We start from the raw sequence: 22,517 nt of genomic DNA on the forward strand, positions 1-22,517 counted from the left end.
ACGGCCCCATGTGAGGATCTGTACACAATTCCTGGCTGCTGAAAATGTCCCAGTTCTTCCATGGCCTGCATACTCACCAGACATGTAACCCATTGAGCATGTTTGGGATGCTCTGGATTGACGTGTACGACAGCGTGTTCCAGTTCCCGCCAATATCCAGCAACTTTGTACAACCAGTGAAGAGGAGTGGGACACCATTCCACAGGCCACAATCAACAGCCTGATCAACTCTATGCCAAGGAGATATGTCGCGCTGCATGAGGCAAATGATGGTCACACCAGATACTGACTGGTTTTCTGATCCATGCACCTACCTTTTTTTTAAGGTATCTGTGATAAACAGATGCAAATCTGTATTCATAGTCATGTAAAATTCAGAGATTAGGGCCTAATGAATTTAAGTCAATTTACTGATTTCCTTATATGAACTATAAAATCTTTGAAATTGTTGCATGTTGTGTTTATATTTATGTTCAGTGTAGATGGTTGAGTGGGCCCCTAATATCTCTGTTGTTTAGGAAACACATCCATCCCCCTTTCCTTTAAGTGAAACCTGACCCCCCAACTGGAGAGATGAGGAACTGCATCTCTACTCATCCACCCGGCAGCCCTTAACACTGCTTCATGTCAACTGTTGTGTTGTTGAATGAAAGAAGTTGTCCTGGTTCTCGTTTAACTCTCTTTAATAATAACTAACAGTCAGACAGGTTTCACAGTTCACCGCCATTCTTATAACATGTAGTTAATCTCTGTGAACCCCGGCTCCCACACATAAAGACCAGCAGTAGCATGTGAATATTGTTGCAGTGGATGAGATGCTGATAAACTAACTCTGAACGTTCCTCTAGACATTGGGCAGCAGTGGGTACATGTTTGCCTCCTGGTAAGGCTCAGATACACATTCCTCTGGTCTCTCTGGCAGGTATTCCTTCAGCTGGTCTCTGGGGTGGAGCATGCAGAGCACCCCGATCTGGCGTGAGACTACAATAACCCTAACCAAAGGGTCAGGTGCAGGAAGGACTATAAACCACTGACACATGCTTCATTATCAAAACATGATTCATGAAGTAATATTTTTCTAAACGCATATACAGTCGTGGCCAAAGGTTTTGAGAATGACACAAATATTCATTTTCACAAAGTCTGCTGCCTCAGTTTGTATGATGGCAATTTGCATATACTCCAGAATGTTATAAAGAGTGATCAGATGAATTGCAATTAATTGCAAAGTCCCTCTTTGCCATGCACATGAACTGAATCCCCCAAAACAGTTTCCACTGCATTTCAGCCCTGCCACAAAAGGACCAGCTGACATCTCAGTGATTCTCTCGTTAACACAGGTGTGAGTGTTGACGAGGACAAGGCTGGAGATCACTCTGTCATGCTGATTGAGTTCGAATAACAGACTGGAAGCTTCAAAAGGAGGGTGGTGCTTGGAATCATTGTTCTTCCTCTGTCAACCATGGTTACCTGCAAGGAAACATGTGCCGTCATCATTGCTTTGCACAAAAAGGCTTCACAGGCAAGGATATTGTTGCCAGTAAGATTGCACCTAAATCAACCATTTATCAGATCATCAAGAACTTCAAGGAGAGTGGTTCAATTGTTGTGAAGAAGGCTTCAGGGCGCCCAAGAAAGTCCAGCAAGCGCCAGCACCGTCTCCTAAAGTTGATTCAGCTGCGGGATCGGGGCACCACCAGTACAGAGCTTGCTCAGGAATGGGAGCAGGCAGGTGTGAGCGCATCTCAGTGAGGCGAAGTCTTTTGGAGGATGACCTGGTGTCAAGAAGGGCAGCAAGAAGAAGCCACAACACTGCAAATATTGACTCTTTGCATCAACTTCATGTAATTGTCAATAAAAGCCTTTGACACTTATGAAATGCATGTAATTTATACTTCAGTATTCCATAGTAACATCTGACAAAAATATCTAAAGACACTGAAGCAGCAAACTTTGTGAAAATTAATATTTGTGTCATTCTCAAAACTTTTGGCCATGACTGTATATGGTTCTTAGTCTCTGTAGGATTCAATTGTAAACCAGTTTATATGAATAAGTCAATCCGATAGCCTGTCAAACAATGAAATAAAAAACACTTGTGACAAAAAGACTCTTTTAAAGTTTTATTATGACATAAACAATATGTAAGCACACTGTATAGCCTATGCATGGTACTGGGGTTGAATTTTAAAAAATACATTTGTTAACACGACAGGTTTAATGCATTACAATGCTATATGAGCTCCTTATAAAAACATCTTATCTCATAATAATCCTGACTAAAGTACAACCATTGAGTCAGTAAAACTATTATAATAAGGGCTCATACATGCTTATATCAAGTATTAAAGTATACCTGTCAGCTTATATTAAATGTTATTAATATTATATTTTTTGGGCGGTTTGAATACACAATGTCACCAAGTGCAAAACTTGAGGTTAACAGAACAAAATACATCATTCGGGAGTGAAGCAGAGAGGATGAGTGCTCACAAAGCAGGGTTTAGGGGTCAGAGGGATATCTCACACAGCACATTTTAAGCAGGGAGTCAAGCTGCCTAATCAGAACCTCAAAGCCTCTTCTGTGATTGTAGAATGATTAGAAAACTAAGATCTATTGTTCAGCTAGGTCCTGTCCAGGGCGTTACATGTGGCTTGCTGTCGCAGTAAGCCACACCTAACACCCTGGACCAAAGCTATTGTTCTCCCCTCTGCTGACAGAGCTAGCTGGAGTGAGGAGGTCTATGGTCTAATTGGACCACAGTGATGATTCATGCCATGTTAAAGGACTGCAGGTTTGTTGCTGGTTGACTGACAGTGAAACCAGTGTCAGTGATACAGTAGGGACAGAAATGATTGGCACCCTTGATAAAGATGAGCAAAAAATACAATTACAATACTGAGCTATATTGTATGATAAAAAAAGGGAAATTATATTATAATAATAATTAGGTGTGTGCTTATATTTGTCATATTTCACACATGTACAAGTGTAATAATAATATATATGTTTTTATCTAAAAAACATAGGGGTCAAAAGCATTGACACCCGTTTTCAACACCTTACCTTGCGAGTATTAAGGCATTGAGACTTTTTATTAAATGTTATCTGATTGGAGACTACATGGGGAGGGATCTTAGGCCATTCCTCCATACATAATCTTTCCAGATCCTGCATATCCTTCATCTTCTCTTATGGACTGCTCCCTTCAATTCAAACCACAGGTTATCAATGAGATTTCAATCTGGAGACTGAGATGGCCATTGCAAAATGTTGATTTTGTGGTCAYTTACCCATTTTGTTAATCTCATAAAGCCTTTTAGAAAAAGGCTCAGTGCCATTATCCTCGCAGGGTGAGGTATTGAAAACAGGGGTATCCCAAGCATCGGCTGGAGTGGTGTAAAGCTCGCCGCCATTGGACTCAGTGGAAACGTTCTCTGGAGTGATGAATCACGCTTCGCCATCTGGCAGTCCAACTGGTGAATCTAGGTTTGGCGGATGACAGGAGAACGCTACCTGCCCCAATGCATAGTGCCAACTGTAAAGTTTGGTGAGGGAGGAATAATGGTCTGGGGCTGTTTTTCCATAGTTCAGGCTAGTTCCAGTGGAGGGAAATCTTAAAGCTACAGCATAAATTACACTCTAGACGATTCTGTGCTTCCAACTTGGTGGCAACAGTTTGGGGAAGGCCCTTTSCTGTTTCAGCATGWCAATGTCCCCGTGCACAAAGCGAGGMCCATGCAGAATGGTTTGTCGAGATCGCTGTGGAGGAATTTGACTGGCCTGCACAGAGCCCTGACCTCAACCCCATCGAACACATTTGGGATGAATTGGAATGCCGCCRGCTAGCTAGGCCTAATCGCCCAACATCAGTGCCCGACCTCACTAATGCCCGTGGCTGAATGGAAYKAAGTCCCCGCAGCAATGTTCCAACATCTAGTGGAAAGCCTTCCCAGAAGAGTGGAGGCTGTTATAGCAGCAAAGGGGGGAACCAACTCAACTCCATATTAACGCACATGATTTTGGAATGAGATGTTCGACGAGCAAAATTGGCCCTAACCAGTTTAAAGAGGTTGGTTGGCACACACCAAGGGGGGGGGGTGATTTATACACACTCATAGAAAGAAAACAACCCTGTCCCTTTTCTCCCCTCATACATACCTTCCTCTAAGATAAGTACTTAGAGGAAAAATGTCTTGTCAGTTCCATTAAAGATATATCATGCTATTTTTTACACTCATTTTAATACTTAGCTTTTACATGATACAAATAAGTCCAAAAACGTAATTATCTATAGTCAGTCAGTTAATCTAGAGGAGTGAGATTATCAGAACATCACATTGCACTGGAATTATGGGTGGAGTACTTTTTATGGTAACACTTTACTTAAGAGTGACATGCAGCCTTCATATGTATGACGTAAAGAGTTGTAATGCCCTTTATAACATGATTTTCTAAGCCTTAAGCAGCATCTAAGTAAAGTGTTACCTTTTTGGTAGTCAAGTACGTACTGGTATACAACCTTCTGGAGACATGCACTAAACACACAGGAGAGGAATTATCATCCTGCATGATCTGTCGTTGTAAATGTATTATAGGACATGTCAAGTCTAAGGCAAAGTAAAAAGAAATGACCTGAAAATAACGTATATAAAAGTTATGATCCAGACATGATCAAACAGGATCTGATTCTTTAGAAACACACATGTTAAATGCAGTCTGCCCCTGCAACAGGAGGATCCAGCGGCTCAAACCCAGATCCTTCAGCGTGGTTTCAGGAAAATGGAAAACCAGTCTTCACTATGGTTCTCCCATAGAGTTGGGTAGAGGGATCACTTGGATAGTCTTCAATGTTGCTGCCCATGTGGTCACAGGACYAGAAATTTCAGAGATAGAAATGTACTTGAGCTCATCTCCAATGGGTTCTCCAGTCCTCTTCATGTCAGCTGGGACAGGTTTGGTTCTTCAAGYAACACTTCTGCCACACACACCCAGAGGCAGACGCCATCTGTCCGAGGAGGTGACTCAACGGTTTTTTGAGGCTCAGACACAAGGCATTCTGGGAGAGAGCAGTGGCTGCATGTCCCTTTTCATGTTGCTTTCATTACATTTTAGTAACTTATAAATAACGCTCTGTGTATGTATAAAGACTTTATAGCCATCTGTGTGTTTATAAAGCCTTTAAAACTCTGTGGTTATTCAATATTTATATCTCTGTGTTTTTACTGACTTTACTTGCCTTACTCCTTTCAGCTCCTAATAAAGCAAAGGGCCTCATCGGTGCATCTCCATGGAATTCATGTGTTGTTATTAAGCCTTTATACCGGTCTCTGTGTTTATAAAGCCTTTGTTATTGCTGTGGCTGCTCAAAGGCCACACCCAGTTTGTCGTAGATCTCCTTTAGCAGCAGCAGAGCAGTGTCCTCAGACTCCCTACACACACAGGAGAGACAAAAGAGTGACTTACTTGTGTGTATGTACTGACATGAATAGTGCATTCGGAAAGTATTCAGACCCCTTCCCCTTTTACACATTTTGTTACAGCCTTATTCTAAAATGGATTAAATAAAACATCTCAATCTACACACAATACCCCATAATGACAATTATCATTTTTTCAAATGTATAAAAAAATATTTTATTTACATTAGTATTCAGACCCTTTGCTATGAGACTCGAAATTGAGCTCAGGTGCATCCTGTTTCGATTGATCATTCTTTAGATGTTTCTACAACTTCATTGGAAGACACCTGTGGTCAATTCAATTGTTTGGACATGATTTGGAAAGGTACACCTGTCTATATAAAGGTCCCACTGTTGACAGTGAATGTCAGAGCAAAAACCAAGCCATGAGGTCAAAGGAATTGTCCGTAGAGCTCCGAGACAGGATTGGGTCGAGGCCCAGATCTGGGGAAGGGTACCAAACTATTTCTGCAGCATTGAAGGTCCCCAAGAACACAGTGGCCTCCATCATTCTCCCTAGAGCTGGCCGCTAGGCCAAACTGAGCAATCGGGGAAGGGCCTTGGTCAGGAAGGTGACAACCATCTCTGCAGCACTCCACCAATCAGACCTTTATGGTAGTGGCCAGACGGAAGCCACTCGTCAGTAAAAAAAAAGCACATGACAGCCCGCTTGGAGTTTGCCAAAATGCACCTAAAGACTCTCAGACAATGAGAAACAAGATTCTCTGGTGAAACCAAGACTGAACTCTTTGGCCTGAATGCCAAGCATCACGTCTGGAGGAAACCTGGCACCATCCCTACGGTGAAGCATGGTGGTGGCAGCATCATGCTGTGGGGATATTTTTCAGCGGCAGGGACTGGGAGACTAGTCAGGATRGAGGGAAAGTTGAACGGTGCAAAGTACAGAGAGATCCTTGATGAAGTCCTGAGCACTCTGGAGCAGGTTCTCAGACTGGGGCGAAGGTTCACCTTCCAACAGGACAACGAACCTAAGCACACGCCCAATACAATGCATGAGTGGCCCAGTCAGAGCCCAGACTTGAACCCGATCTAACATCTCTGGAGAGACCTGAAAACAGCTGTGCAGCGACACTCCCCACCCAACCTGACAGAGCTTGAGAGGATCTGCAGAGAAGAATGGGAGAAACTCCCCAAATACAGGTGTGCCAAGCTTGTAGCGTCATACCCAAGCAGACTTGAGGCTGTAATCGCTGCCAAAGGTGCTTCAACATAGTACTGAGTAAAGGGTCTGAATACTTATGTAATTATAATATTTCAGTTTTATTTTTTATAAATTAGCAAAAATTTCAATAAACCTTTTTTTGCTTTGTCATTATGAGGTATTGTGCGTAGATTGATAAGGGAAAAAATATATATACATTTTAGAATAAGGCTGTTACGTAACAAAATGTGGAACATGTCAAGGGGTCATTGGCGTCAGCTAATGGGGATCCTAATAAATCCCCAAAATCTAAAGGTATTAGCATTACACACACACACAAGGGTACGCACACACACACAGGTACTGACCAGTAGCAGAGGTGGGACTGGATGGCAAACAGATATTCGTTGAAACTCTCAATGGGTGCCTCCTGCAGTACATAGTCTATCCTCCGCCCTCCATTCAGCATCCCCACCTTCACCTGACGCCCCCTGTCCTCCCCCGACCCTGGAGACTCCGCCTCTTCATGTACACCTGCAGGGTCAGAGATGGACCAATCACACAGAGGCAGACGGACTCCTATGTCCAGTCCAGAAACAACTCCTAACCCTTACTTGCCATTTGCAGATATGAAAGGACTGGAAAATAAAATCCTAAATGATGCCGGCTCCACCTAGACTTCTAATAAATAGGATTAGTGAAGTTTCTGCCATTTTGCACACACAAATCTGCAGATGATGAAGCTACCTGGGAATGACAAGTGTTTCTGGGCCAGGTAAGTGACTCCTGTTTGAAGGGAAGATAACGAAAGGGAGGGGAGATTGCTAGAAATTGTGGAGAGAAAGTTAGCGAGGGGAGTTAGAGAGTTGAGTGTGCATAGGGAGTGAACGAGTAGAGTTAGTGAGTGGGGTTAAATAAAAATAAAACTAAGCTTCAGGAAGCAGCAGCCACTTGGAAAAGTCAGGCAGTCTATCAAGGCTCTGGGAGGGGCCAGGTGTATGGGGGAGGGGCCCGGTGCATGGGGGAAGGGGCTCAGCGATAACAGGGCAACAGGTGAGATATGCTAAGAGAGTGTTTAAAAGGCTTGATATGCTGAGAGAAGAGGGAGGATAATAACACACTACTGAAGAGCGTGAGCTGTGAGACACTGCATCAACAGAACACATCCAAGGTAAGATGGATACTTTCCTGAAGACAGTTAATGCTATTGATTTAACCACACTGTCTACAGTTTCATTATCTAGTTTTAAAATCAGTCCATAGATATCACTGAAATACTCTTGTAACTAGTCTGTCAGAAAATACTGCTTTAGCTAGTAGTAGCCTTAAACTAAACGCTTCGAGGCCCATATCAGGCTTCAATTTCCAGGTAGGAGGAGGAATGCAGAGGAACTCCTCGACTTCCTACATGCACGGGACCACTGGGTAGCGCACAAGCTCTTCCAAAGTCAAATTAACTTCTCCATTCTCCGTCAATTCCAGTAGTAAATATTAGGCTATTTCATCCAAGTTCAAGACAAAATATCAGGCCAAATATCAGGCCATTGTTGCTACAAAAAGTTATATTACCATGTCTGTGAGTGCACACAGACGGCTATGTCTCTCTCTCTCTCTCTGACAGAGGGGGGCGCTGTAAGGAGTATTCTCTGTGTACAGAGTTCTGGGCTGCAGCTGACAGTCAGACCACCCATACAGTAGATCATTCTAGCCTCCATATCTCCTGGCTTCTTACCTTGGAAGTAATGTAAGTGAAGGGCTTTGGGCCACTCCAGAATTTTAGTCCACAAATCAGCCTTACTCTTTTCGCTCACAGCAGCGCAGGCTGCCGCAGGGGCTAGGGTCAGGGGTTAGGGGTCAGGGTAAAGGAAAGAACACCAGAACAGCAGAGAGGAGAGGAAAGGGAACATGCAGGAGACAAGGTTAGACATGTAAAAAAAAAAAAACGCTCACACGCTTCAAACATGCTGAGGACTGGAAGTTAACGGTTATGTTAAAAGCCTTAAAACTTGGGGTATTAGCCTACGCAGAGCAGTAATGCACTGACACTGTGTGTGTGTGCATATGTGTTACTCTCTGTCTCCTGCAGGGATCTCTCTGCTGTAGTTTCTCCATCCTCCACAGGGGGCAGTGCAGCGACAGGCATTCGGACCAGAGACTGCCAGGCAGTACGAAACGAGCCGAGAACGTTATTCTTCAGATCAGTACTCATCCGCGTCAGACTCTCTTTCAACTCTAGAGAACACACACGTGCACACACACTCCAAATGTTATTATATTTCGTGTCATAAGGCTTTTCAACACCACAACACATTACAGACACAAAGATGAATTCTTTAACAGACGTATTGATAGAAAAATAGGTTGATATCCATACCCAGGTGCATCCTCTTGCGGCCCTTGTGATGTGGGATCAGCATGGGCTCTAGGTCTGACTCAGACACAATCATGGGCTCAATCCGATAGGCCACAGGGTCAAACTTTAGAGGGAGAGAGAACAAGCCATGTCCCAATAAATCGGATGTGTGCACGTATGTGGGTGTTATATTATACAAATCTCAGGCAGGCAGGAATGGTGTGTATGTGTGTGCTTACAGGGTGGTATATGTTATAGAAGTTCTTGCAGGTGGGAAAGGTGTAGTTTGGGTCGATGCGTTTGAGTCCACGGACGGTCAGGAACATTCCAATGGGAGAACCGAACGCAAAGAAGGTCTGAGGATGGAATGCCAGCTGGGGGTAGTTAATGGACACCTGGAGAGAAACAGGGAGGGAGGGAGGGAGAGTGAGCGAGTGTGGGGGGTTTATAAATCACGTGTATATTCAGCCCAGAAAAAACCAAGGCAATAGGCTTGAACAGCCCAATAGAAATCGATCCCATGCAAAATGTCAACATTAAGTGATAATACATGGGTCAATACAATATAGTGAAAAATAACGACCCAATAACATTCATACATACATACATACATACATACAACATGGGTGCAAAATGTTCATGCATCACAACAAGCCAGCAAACATTGACGGCAACACAAGGTCTGGGAACCCTCACAGCAGCTAGCAGGAAACCATGGAGATGAGGACTCACACAGGCATGAACAGTGGATGTGTTCATGTACATACAGTATGTATCCTGGTAACAGTGAGAGTCCTATATGGAAGGAAGGGTGGAATGAGAGATTTGGACAGTAGAATAGATCTTTGAGAGGCCTGATAGACTAGATGACCTGTCACATTGGTGTTGAGGTTAGGGGCGGGGCTGGAGTTCTTTCTAAGGATACATTCTAATGCTTTCTATGAGGATAGGAGCATAAGAGGAAATGGAAGAGGAAAGAGAAGAGAACTGGTGTTGGGAACCACAACCAACAGCATGTCCTGTATAGAGAGACAGTGTGACAGACCTGTCCCTTGGCTATGCCCCCGTTGGTCTGTCCAGGCAGGCAGAGGGAGACAAGCAGGAGGGCTAGTTAGACCTCACAGTCACTTTTACTACTACAACTACTGCTGCTACAACAACTACTACAACTACTGCTACTACAACTGCTACAACAACTGCTACTACAACTGCTACTACAACAACTACTGCTGCTACAACTACTGCTGCTACTGCTACAACTACTACTGCTAATACAGTCTACTGCTGCTGCTACTACTGCTAATACAGTCTACTGCTGCTGCTACTACTACAGTCTACTGCTGCTGCCACTACTACAACTACTGCGACGACTACTACTATGACAACTACTAAAGCGACTACTACGGCAACTACTGCTGCTACGACTACTACTATGGCGACTACTACTAGTGGTGTTACGACTATTACTACTACTGCGACGACGACTGCTGCTGATCCGACGATGACTACTGCGACAGCTGCTGCTGCTACTACGACAACTACTACTGCTGCTACTATTACAACTACTACAGCTACAGCAACTACTACTGCTGCTACAACTACTGCTGCTAGCTACTACTAACAACTACTGCTGCTGTACAACTACAACTACTGCTGCTACTACAACTACAACTACTGCTACAACTACAAATACTGCTGCTACTAAACACTACTGTGCAACTACAACTACTGCTTGCTACTACTGCTGCTACAACTCTGCTGCTACAACTAACTCTGCTGCTACAACTACTGCAAATACTGCTGCTACAAACTACTGCTGCATACAACTACTACAACTGCTACAACTACTGCTGCTGCAACTACTGCAACTACTACTGCTGCTGCTACAACTACTACTCAACTGCTGCTGCTAATACAGTCTACTGCTGCTACTACTACGTCACTGCTAATACATACGTCTGACACACACTGGCTGCTGCTAATACAGTCTACTGCTACTACTAGTCTACTGCTGCTACTACTACAGTCTACTGCTGCTACTACTAGTCTACTGCTGCTGCTACTAGTCTACTGCTGCTGCTACTACAACTACTACAACTGCTGCTGCTAATACAGTCTACTGCTACAACTACTACTGCTAATACAGTCTACTGCTGCTGCTACTACTGCTGCTACAGTCTACTGCTGCTGCTACTACTACAGTCTACTGCCACTACTACTATTTCAACTACTGCGACGACTACTACTTTGACAACTACTAAAGCGACTACTACGGCAACCACTGCTGCTACTATGGCGACTACTACTAGTGGTGTTACGACTAATACTACGACTAATACTACTGCGATGACTACTGCGACAGCTGCTACTGCTACTACGACAACTACTACTATTACGACAACTACTACTATTACAACTACTACTGCTGATAACCCCTACAACTGCTGCTGCTACAACTGCTGCTGCTGCTACAACTGCTGCTACAACTACTCCTGCTGCAACTACTACAAACTACTTGCTGCTTGCAACTACTGCTTGCTACAACACACTACTGCTGCTGCGTTCACAACATACTACTGCTGCTGCTACAACTACTACTGCTTGAACTACTGCTGCGCAACTACCTGCTGCTGCAACTACTACAACTACTGCTGCTGCAACTACTGCTGCTACAACAACTCGCTAGACTGCTACAACTACTACTGCTGCTGCTTACAACTACTAGCTGCTGCAACTACTGCTGCTGCAACTACTGCTGCTGCTGCAAACTACTACAACTACTGCATGCTGGCAACTACTGCTGCTACAACAACAACTTGCCTGCTGCTACAACTACTGCTGCTGCTACAACTATGCTGCTGCTACAACTACTGCTGCTGCTACAACTACTACAACTACTACAACTACTACTGCTGCTACAACTACTTACTGCGCTGACAACTACTACAACTGCTGCTGCTACAACTGCTAACACTACTGCTGCTGCTACAACAACTACAACTACTGCTACAACAACTACAACTACTGCTGCTGCTACAACAACTACTGCTGCTATCAACTACTGCTGCCAACTACTACTGCTACTACTACTGCTACTACTATGCTGCTGCTACAACACTGCTGCTGCTACAACTACAACAAACTACTGCTGCTGCAACTACTGCTGCTGCAACTACTGCTGCTCAACTACTTGCGCTACTACTACAACTACTACTACTGCTGCAACTACTGCTGCTGCAACTACTGCTGCTGCTGCTACAACTACTGCTACAAACTACTGCTGCTGCTACAACTACTGCTGCTAAACAACTACTGCTGCTAACTACAGTCTACTGCTACTACAGCTACTGCGCTACTACAGTCTACTGCTACTACTACAGTCTACCTGCTGCTTACTACTACAGTCTACTTCTGCTACTACTAGTCTACTGCTGCTGCTATTACAGTCTCTACTGCTGCTACTACAGTCTACGCTGCTGTACTACTACAGTCTAATGCTGCTACTACAGTCTACTGCTGCTGCTACTACTACAGTCTACTGCTGCTGCTACTACTACAGTCTACTGCTGCTGCCTTCTACAGTCTATGCTGCTGCTACTACAACTGCTGCTGCTACTACAACTACTGCTGCTAAACTGCTGCTGCTAATACAGTCTAATGCTGCTACAACTACTACTTCTAATACAGTTTACTGCTGCTGCTACACTACTACTACTGCTGCTACAACTACTGCTGCTGCTGCCTAATACAGTCTACTGCTGCTACAGTCTACTGCTGCTACAGTCTACTGCTGCTACTACAGTCTACTGCTGCTGCCACTACTACATTACAAACTACTAAAGTGACTACAACTACTGCTGCTGCTACTACTACTACAACTACTACTGCTGCTACTGCTGCTGCAACTACTGCTCTGCAACTACACAGTCTACTGCTGTTGCTACAACAACTACTGCTAATACAGTCTACTGTGCTGCTACAACTACTACAACTGCTTGCAGCTAATACAGTCTACTGCTGCTACAACTACTACTGCTAATACAGTCTACTGCTGCTGCTAATACTGCTGCTACTACAGTCTACTGCTGCTGCTACAGTCTACTGCTGCTGCTACTACAACTGCTGCTGCTACAACTATCGTGCTGCTATACAGTCTACTGCTGCTGTAATACTGCTGCACTACAGCTTACTGCTTGCTGGCTACTACTACAGTCTACTGCTGCTGCACTACAACTGCTGCGCTACAAACTACTGCTGCTAATACAGTCTACTGCTGCTGCTACTACTACTGCTGCTTGCTGCTGCTACTACTACAGTCTACTGCTGCTGCACTACTACTGCTACTATTACAACTACTGCGACGACTACTACTATGACAATTACTAAAGCGACTACTACGGCAACCACTGCTGATACTATGGCGACTACTACTAGTGATGTTACGACTAATACTACTGCGATGACACTGCGACAGCTGCTACTGCTACTACGACAACTACTACTATTACAGCTACTTACTGCTACAGCTGCTGCAACTACTACTGCTGATACCCCTACAACTACTGCGCTGCTACAACTACTGCTGCTGCTAAAACTACTCTGCCTCTACAACAACAAACTACTGCTGCTGCTGCTACAACAAAACTACTGCTGCTGCTACAACTGCTGCAACTACTGCTGCTACAACAACTACTACAGCTGCTACAACTACTGCTGCTACAACTACAACAACTACTGCTACAACTACTGCTACAACTACTGCTGCTGCTACAACTAACTACTGCTGCTGTCTACTACTGCTGCTGCTACTACAACTACAACTACTGCTACAACTACTGCTGCTACTACAACTACTGCTGCTACTGCAACTACTAAAACTGCTGCTACAACAACTGCTGCTACAACTACTACAACTGCTACAACAACTGCGCTGCGTACCAACTCGGCTGCTACAACTACTACTGCGGCTGCTACAACTACTACTGCGGCTTGCTACAACTACTACTGCTGCTGCACAACTACTGCTGCTGCTGCTACAACTACTGCTGCTGCTGCTACAATACTGCTGCTGCTACAACTACTGCTGCTCACTACTGCTGCTACACTACTGCTGCTACAACTACTGCTGCTACAACTACTGCTGCTGCTACTACAATCTTAACATACTACTGCTGCTGCTGGCAAACTACTGCTGCTGCTACAACTACTACAACTGCTGCTACAACTACTACAACTGCTGCTTACAAACTGCTAATCAACTCTCAACTACTGCTGCTACAACTACTACAACTGCGGCCTACAACTACTGCTGCTACAACTACTATGCTGCTGCTACAACTACTGCTAATATCGTCTACTGCTGCTACACTACTCTGCTCACTAGTGCTACTACTACTACAACTGCTGCTGCTACTACTACTGCTGCTGCTAATACAGTCTACTGCTGCTGCTACTACAACTACTACTGCTAATACAGTCTACTGCTGCTGCTACAACTACAACTACTGCTGCTACAAACTACTGCTGCTACAACTACTGCTGCTACAGCTACAACTACAACTACTACTGCTGCTGCTGCTAATACGTTTACTGCTGCTGCTACAACACTTACTTACTGCTACTACTACTACGACTACTACTAAAGCGACTACTACGGCAACTACTGCTGCTACGACTACTACTACGGCGACTACTACTAGTGGTGTTACGACTATTACTACTATTAGTACTACTGCGACAACTGCTGCTGCGACGACGACGACTACTACTGCTGCTGCTATGACTACTACTAATGCTGCTACTACTACGATGACGACAACTACTACTACAGCTCACACCAATCAGACAGGGCAGCAGAGGTGATGATACCTTGAGAGCAGTGTTTCAAGAGTAGAAAGTTAGTTGTCTGAGTTACCACTACTGCCAAATTATGACTGAGTTAGTTACCAATTAAGTCACCACAGAGTTAGTTACCACAAAGTACCACACGCACGCAACCCCAGGTAGGGTGTATGTGTCTTTGTGTGTGTGTGTGTTACCTGTCCAATGCCCACGTCGAAGTATTCGTAGTCAACGGCGCTGGTTATGGACTGGGCTCTGAGAAACTGCTGTTGGCGTGCTGACGCCCCTGGAGACTGGTTGCCAAAGCTAACCGTGGGAGAGGGGGAATCTTCGGAGGGGTCTGGAGGGGCCTGCAGCCCGGGGGCCAAAAGCACCGTTCCCTGCCGACCCTCCTACACACACACACAAATGTGACAGAAAGAACAATAAATGAGAATGATAAATATCTGACGTTTGCAGCTGAGACTCCACTGCATGAAAGCATGCACACACACACACACACACATACAGTACTTTGTGACCTTATGAACCCTGACCTGTAGGAAGTGTCTCTTCCGTATGAAGCTGAGGATCTTCTTCCTCGGTCCCAGAGGGATTCCGAGGTCTGTCAGGTCAGTTTCGTCACACATAGCCTGAGGGAAGACTGGGAGATTAGCGCACGCAGACAGACAGGCAGGCAGGCAGACAGGCAGGCACACAGTCTCACCAGTGAGTCAAGGTCTAGGTCCACACGCTGTAGTGTAGCCAGGTGCTCCTGGAGGCCCATTCTGCATAGAGCCTGCTCCAATGCATCACAGGTCAGAGGGCAGGGGTCACGGTTACGACCCTACAGGCCAGACGAGGGGTGTTATCATGTTATAGAACATAAATATGAGATAGTCATTACAGGCATACACTGTGATGTCTATAGCATTAACAAAGTGGCATCTAGACCTTAATTTCACTTTACAGCAGGATGTCTATCACCAAGAGGCCAACAGTTCCCCCTAATATAGAGAAGACATGAGCTATGTAGTACATTTACCGCACTGCTGTGAGATTATGTCACGGGAATTTTCAATCCCAATGATTATAACTAACAATTATTTAAGCTTTGACCAATCCCCGAGTTTTGTAAGACCCTGGGTTTAATAATAATAATAATAATTAGGCAAAGACTCAGCTTCAGCAAAAGGTCCGTAAAGTTTATTCAGAGAATAAAGTCTAAAGTCCAAAATGCAAAGACATGTCATTTTATAACTCCCACCCACCAACTACTTACACGCACACACAGACACACAAACAGTAGGTGGGCTGTATCTTTCCCCACAGTCCTACTTACACGCACACACAGACACAAACAGTAGGTGGGCTGTATCTTTCCCCACAGTCCACATTCCTCGTTTATCACTACCAAGTTGTCAGTTCCATGCCGTTCCCTCCCTCCCTAGATTAGAGGGACCTTGGAAGGGGCTCTCTTTCCTGTTGTCCTTTGTTCTCTCAACTCTCACACCACTACACAGCAACACAATGGTCTAGTCACACATATTATGGAATTATGACTACTAACACATTTCATACAATTATATGATTTCAGGGTGGAATCCTTTAGTCATTACTTTAAACATATAAATTCCCTTATCAGATTATAAAAGATCTCTGGTATCTGGAGCTTAGCTTGAGGTGTGTGTCAGTCAGGTATGTAATAATACTGAGTCTCTGTCATGGTAAAGACCTAGTTACCTCATCTCTGTCTGCCTCTCCTGATCCTGTCTTCTGATTGGTCAGCAGATCAAACAGGATCAGCGAGCCTGTAGGGGCATCCGAGGTCATTCAATAAAAGGTCATGGGTCAAGATAAGCCAATCCTGTAAAAGAAGTATGATTCCTACGGGTGGTGTTTCTAGACACTTGCATCATTTTAATGAATTCTAATTAGAATGGTTGTCAAATCATATTTTGAGGAGGACAGTTGACAAACTGTATCTATAAAGCCATACAAATGAAACCCTTGCCAACAACGTGTTTGGTCGCACCAACAAAAAAAAATTATACAAAAATGTATATAATTGATAACGACCTTGCAGAAAGTGACTGCATTCCATATAGAACCAGGCTAATGACTAGCCATATTTTAAATTAGTAGGCACTTGTGTTATTACAGCAAAGAAAAGAGACTTCAATAAAGTGCAAAATGTATTTACTGCAGATTTCTAAGTGCCATGTGCTATTTTCTGCTAAATCCTTTGGAGGGCYGAATTGGAAGGAAAAAAAGATGATACTAGATCCCAAAATGATATCACTGCAACAAAAAAAGAAAGTGGGGAGAAAGACTGATTTCCCAAAATTTGGGGGGGATGTTTCGCTCTCAAAATAACAATGTTTTATAGAAAAACAACAAAATTGGATGTTCTAAGTCCACAACAACGCTTAAAACCACATCAAGGGACAATTTGAGGTCGGTGAAAAATCGGAGGAATGTATATATTTTTTGTGTAGACAACCTTTATTTCAGATGTGCACCAGCCAGACAGTTGGCTAGCGGTGTTTCTGCAGCACACATGCGATGGGAGTTCTCAAAACAAATGGCCACTTGATTGATAAAAATAATCATGATTCTGCCAAGTAGGCATAGGCTACTTTGTAGCTACCCTTTAATTGCCTTTCTATCTACCCAAAAAAAGGTTAGGCTATCATTAGCGTCGCCATTACGGCTACACAAAGTGGTAGACATTTACAGTATATAGGCCCTACAGGCACCACACACAGCAGGGCTCGACATTCAGGTAAATCTGTCAGTGGCACACCAGGCCAGTGTCAACTGAAAGCTACTGGCCCAAATGGAAAAATCTATACTGGCCAGGGTCAGTATGATGCGTGTATCATTTTAATAGCAGGGGATTTTATCTTTCATTTGCGTGATGAGCAAGTAGCCTATACAGGGTTCATAAATACATTGGCAGGTCAAATTCAAGGACCTTTTCAAGCACTTAATTATCATTTTCAAGGACCTACATTTGATATTTAACTGTTTTAACACATTTTATTACGTTACAGCTTTATTGTAAAATTGATTGAATGCATTTTTCTCCTCATCAATCTACACACAATACCCCATAATGACTAAATGAAAACAGGTTTTTAGAAATACCTTATTTACATAAGTATTCAGACTCTTTGCTATGAGTTTTGAAATTTAGCTCAGGTGCATCCTGTTTCCATTGATCTTCCTTGAGCCATTTCTACAACTTAATTGGAGTCCACCTGTGGTAAATTCAATTGATTGGACATGATAGGGAAAGGCACACACCTGTCTATGTAAGGTCCTACAGTTGACAGTGCATGTCAGAGCAAAAACCAAGCCATGAGGTTGAAGGAATTGTTTGTAGAGCTCCGAGACAGAATTGTCAAGGCACAGATCTGGAGAAGGGTACAAAAACATTTCTGCAGCATTGAACGTCCCCAAAAACACATTGGCCCCCATCATTCTTAAATGGAAGAAGTTTGGAACCACCAAGACTCTTCCTAGAGCTGGCCGCTTAGCCAAACTGAGCAAATCGAGGGGGGGGAGGTGACCAAGAACCCGATGATCACCCTGACAGAGCTCCAGAGTTCCTCTTTGGATATGGGAGAACCTTCCAAAAGGACAACCATCTCTGCAGCACTCCACCAATCAGGCCTTTATGGTAGTGGCCAGACGTAAGCCACTCCTCTGTGAAACGCACGACAGCCTGCTTGAGGTTTTCAAAGAGGCACCTAAAAGGACTGAGAAACAAGGTTATTTTGTCTGAAGAAACCAAGATTCTGAATGAACTTGAATGCTAAGCATCACATRTGGAGGAAACCTGGCCCCATCCCTACGCTGAAGCATGGTGGTGGCAGCATCATGCTGTGGGATATTTTTCAGCAGCAGAGACTGGGACACTAGTCAGGGAAAGATTGAGAGAAAGATGAACAGAGAAAAGTACAGAGAGAGATCCTTGATGAAAACCTGCTCCAGAGCTCTCAGGACAGACTGGGGCGAAGGCTCAACTTCCAACAGGACAATGACCCTAAGTACACAGCCAAGACAATGCAGGAGTGGCTTCGGAACAAGTCTCTGAATGTCCTTGAGTGGCCCAGCCAGAGCCCAGACTTGAACCCGATCTAACATCTCTGGAGAGATGTGAAAATAGCTCCCGATCCAACCTGACAGAGCTTGAGAGGATCTGGAGAGAAGAATGGGAGAAACTCTCCAAATAGAGATGTGCCAAGCTTGTAGCGTCATACCCAAGAAGACTCAAGGCTGTAATTGCTGCCAAAAGATGCTTCAACAATGTACTGAGTAAAGGGTCTGAATACTTATGTAAATGTGATATTTCAGTTGTTTTCTTTTTATACATTTGCAAAAAGTCATTATGGGGTATTGTGTTTAATTGATGAGGGGAAAATTCAATGTAATACATTTTAGAATAAGGCTCTAAAGTAACAAAATTTGGAAAAAGTGAAGGGGTCTGAACACTTTCTGAAGGCACTGTACTTAGTTTTTACAGATTATTTTACATTCTAAAACGTCAGAATAATGTGGGCATTGCCTGACTAAATAGACATGCTCCCGACACAAACACAACTAATGAAGTCTGTCCATGTGGTATCTAGTCAGTCTTGCTATTTGAGATGTTGAAGAGATATTGAGGGGTTACTGTATCATGRTTTAAAACGTAAAAGAGACGAAGAACCGGGTTCTGTTTGTAATGGAACACTTTGTATGGACAACTATGTTGAAGGCAACATTCGATGTCATCTTGCTCATAATAATCGCACATGGTTTTACGGCAACACACTAGCACAACACCCTTCAGTAGAAACCGCGGGAAACAAACGAAAGCACCTAACGTTACATCTCTCATAAAAACTGACCAGAAATTAAATCATGGAATAATTATATTGGAGCAGTAGAACTTTTAAATCGGCGACTAACTTCAATGACATTTCAAGGACCAAAAAGACTAGAGAAATGTCTGATTTTCAATACCATTATGAGTGAATTGTGCATGCAAATATTCAACCAAGACTGAACCTTTTAAATACCTGGCTTGCATACCCATTTTTGCCTTAGCATTTAGTGGTAGATAGTGATACTGTACCATAACTTGGAAAATCTTTCGTACCCTTTCCGCTGGCGATCTTTCCTCCACACAACAACCAGCTGTTTCAGGCTGCGTGCTCTCTCTGCCCGACAGACTATCTATAGCAGGTGTGAGCAATTTAAAATGGGGGTGGGGCCACCAAAAAATCTGAACTCCTCACGAAGGGCCGCAGTTAATTTCCTGCAATTCGGCACATTTTGCCATGGAGCATAGAATTTTTTTGGCCCGTTTTATATCAGGTTTGCTGCAATTCTGCACATTTTGCCATGGGGCAGACAGAAGATTTAGCAATTGTACAGCTAATTTCCAGCAATTCTACACATTTGGACATAGGATGTAGACAAATGTTTGCCGTTTTTAATATGATAACTGATGATCAATGGGCCCCACCCCGGTCGGTAATTCGACAATGCTTACTACAAGTTTAAACAGCTGTCCGTTAGACTAATTTACCAATCCAAAAACATTTAGCTGACATGGGCTAATTGAGTGACTGCTGATGCACAACCAAATTGCACCTTGTGTATTTTATTATTCAAACTTTCAATAGTAAGTTGAGACCACGACTGAGTTCCTAAAAAAAAAAAAAAAAAAAAGAACCTAATAATAATAATAAAAAGTATAATATTATATTGGACAATTTAGCCACTACAATATATACAGTACCAGTCAAAAGTGTAGACACACTCATTCAAGGGTTTTTCTTTATTTTTACTATTTTCTACATTGTAGAATAATAGTGAAGACATAAACTATGAAATAACACATATGGAATCATGTGGTAACCAGAAAAGTGTTAAACAAATCAAAATATATTATATATTTGAGATTCTTCAAAGAGCCACCCTTTTCCTTGATGACAGCTTTGCACACTTTCTCTCAACCAGCTTCACCTGGAATGCTTTGCCAACAGTTTTGAAGGACTTTCCACATATGCTGAGCACTTGTTGGCTGCTTTTCCTTCACTTTGCGGTCCAACTCAGCCCAAACCATCTCAATTGGGTTGAGGTAGGGTGATTGTGGAGCCCAGGTCATCTGATGCAGCACTCCATCACTCTCCTTCTTGGTCAAATAGCCCTTACACAGCCTGGAGGTGGGTCGGGTCATTGTCCTGTTGAAAAACAAATGATAGTCCCACTAAGCCCAAACCAGATGGGATGGCGTATCGCTGCAGAATGCTGTGGTAGCCATGCTGGTTAATTGTGCCTTGAATTCTAAATAAATCACTGACAGTGTCACCAGCAAAGCACCCCCACACCATCACACCTCCTCCTCCATGCTTCACGGTGGGAACCACACATGTGGAGATCATCCGTTCACCTACTCTGCATCTCACAAAGACATTGCGGTTGGAACAAAAAATCTCAAAATTGGACTCATCAGACCAAAGGACAGATTTCCACCGGTCTAATGTCCATTGCTCGCGTTTCTTGGCCCAAGCAAGTCTCTTCTTCTTATTGGTGTCCTTTAGTAGTGGGTTCTTTGCAGAAATTCACCATGAAGGCCTGATTCACGCAGTCTCCTCTGAACAGTTGATGTTGAGCTGTCTGTTACTTGAACTCTGTGAAGAATTTATTTGGGCTGCAATTTCTGGGGCTGGTAATTCTAATGAACTTATCCTCTGCACCCAACTCTGGGTCTTCCTTTCCTGTGGCGGTCCTCACGAGAGAAAGTTTCATCATAGCGCTTGATGGTTTTTGTGACCAGCACTTGAAGAAACTTTCAAAAGTTGTTGAAATGTTGAGAAACAGGATGCACCTGAGCTCAATTTCGAGTCTCATAGCAAAGGGTCTGAATACTTATTTAAATAAGGTATCCGCTTTTATATTTTATAAATTTGCAAAAATGTATAAAAAACTGTTTTTGCTTCGTCATTATGGGGTATTGTGTTTAGATTGAGGAGGACATGTTTTTTGTTTAATCCATGTTAGAATAAGGCTGTAACGTAACAAAATGTGGAAAAAGAGAAGGCGTCTGAATATTTTCCGAATGCACTTTGTGTGTGTATATATTTATTTATTTGATTTAAAAAATATATATTGGTACGCAGGCCTACAAAAGAGGGGCCAAGGGCCGCATGCAGCCTGTGGGCCGCCAAATGCCCATCCCTGATCTATAGGCTGTGTGTGCAGTGTGCATGTGATAAATTCAATAGACTAGGTTAAAATTAGCAATATTACAATAGTTTTTACACTGGCCCAAGCAGCCCCTCACAGGGATGATCTACTGGCCCGGAGGGTTTCCAAAACCTCCCCTGTATATCGAGTCCTGACTGACACACACACCAGGATTCGATACTGCGATCAAACAGCATTTGCGACATTTGACTTGGAGTGCAACACACATTTTTTTTTGCAAGGGTGCCAGTGAAATTGTTTAACCTGGTCACATTATAATGTGTTTTATCATCATGATTTATTGAAACAGTAATGTGCAATTGACCAAAAATAAACAACTTTCTGAAGAGGCAGCAACGGTACAGGTGTGTGTGTGTGTGTGTGTGTGTGTGTGTGTGTGTGTGTGTGTGTGTGTGTGTGTGTGTGTGTGTGTGTGTGTGTGTGTGTGTGTGTGTGTGTGTGTGTGTGTGTGTG

The 22,517-nt window shown here is 43.5% G+C and overlaps 1 protein-coding gene across 1 annotated transcript in view; it reads right to left on the reverse strand.

The window, feature by feature from the left end:
• Positions 1-2,110: 2,110 nt before the first annotated feature.
• LOC111957884 (triacylglycerol hydrolase DDHD2) overlaps positions 2,111-22,517 on the reverse strand; it is a 34,998-nt gene continuing 14,591 nt past the window's right edge. The window contains exons 9-19 of the mRNA XM_070437086.1: positions 19,948-19,985; positions 16,542-16,609; positions 15,526-15,645; positions 15,356-15,451; positions 15,017-15,211; positions 9,218-9,373; positions 9,000-9,102; positions 8,696-8,857; positions 8,358-8,459; positions 6,994-7,159; positions 2,111-5,433 (exon numbers count right to left, since the gene is read on the reverse strand). Of these exons, the coding sequence (XP_070293187.1) occupies positions 5,352-5,433; positions 6,994-7,159; positions 8,358-8,459; positions 8,696-8,857; positions 9,000-9,102; positions 9,218-9,373; positions 15,017-15,211; positions 15,356-15,451; positions 15,526-15,645; positions 16,542-16,609; positions 19,948-19,985 (1,288 nt within the window). The 3' untranslated portion in view covers positions 2,111-5,351. The remainder of the gene's footprint in view (positions 5,434-6,993; positions 7,160-8,357; positions 8,460-8,695; positions 8,858-8,999; positions 9,103-9,217; positions 9,374-15,016; positions 15,212-15,355; positions 15,452-15,525; positions 15,646-16,541; positions 16,610-19,947; positions 19,986-22,517) is intronic.

This window comes from Salvelinus sp. IW2-2015, linkage group LG33 (assembly GCF_002910315.2).
Source record: "Salvelinus sp. IW2-2015 linkage group LG33, ASM291031v2, whole genome shotgun sequence".
Lineage (NCBI taxonomy): Eukaryota > Metazoa > Chordata > Actinopteri > Salmoniformes > Salmonidae > Salvelinus > Salvelinus sp. IW2-2015.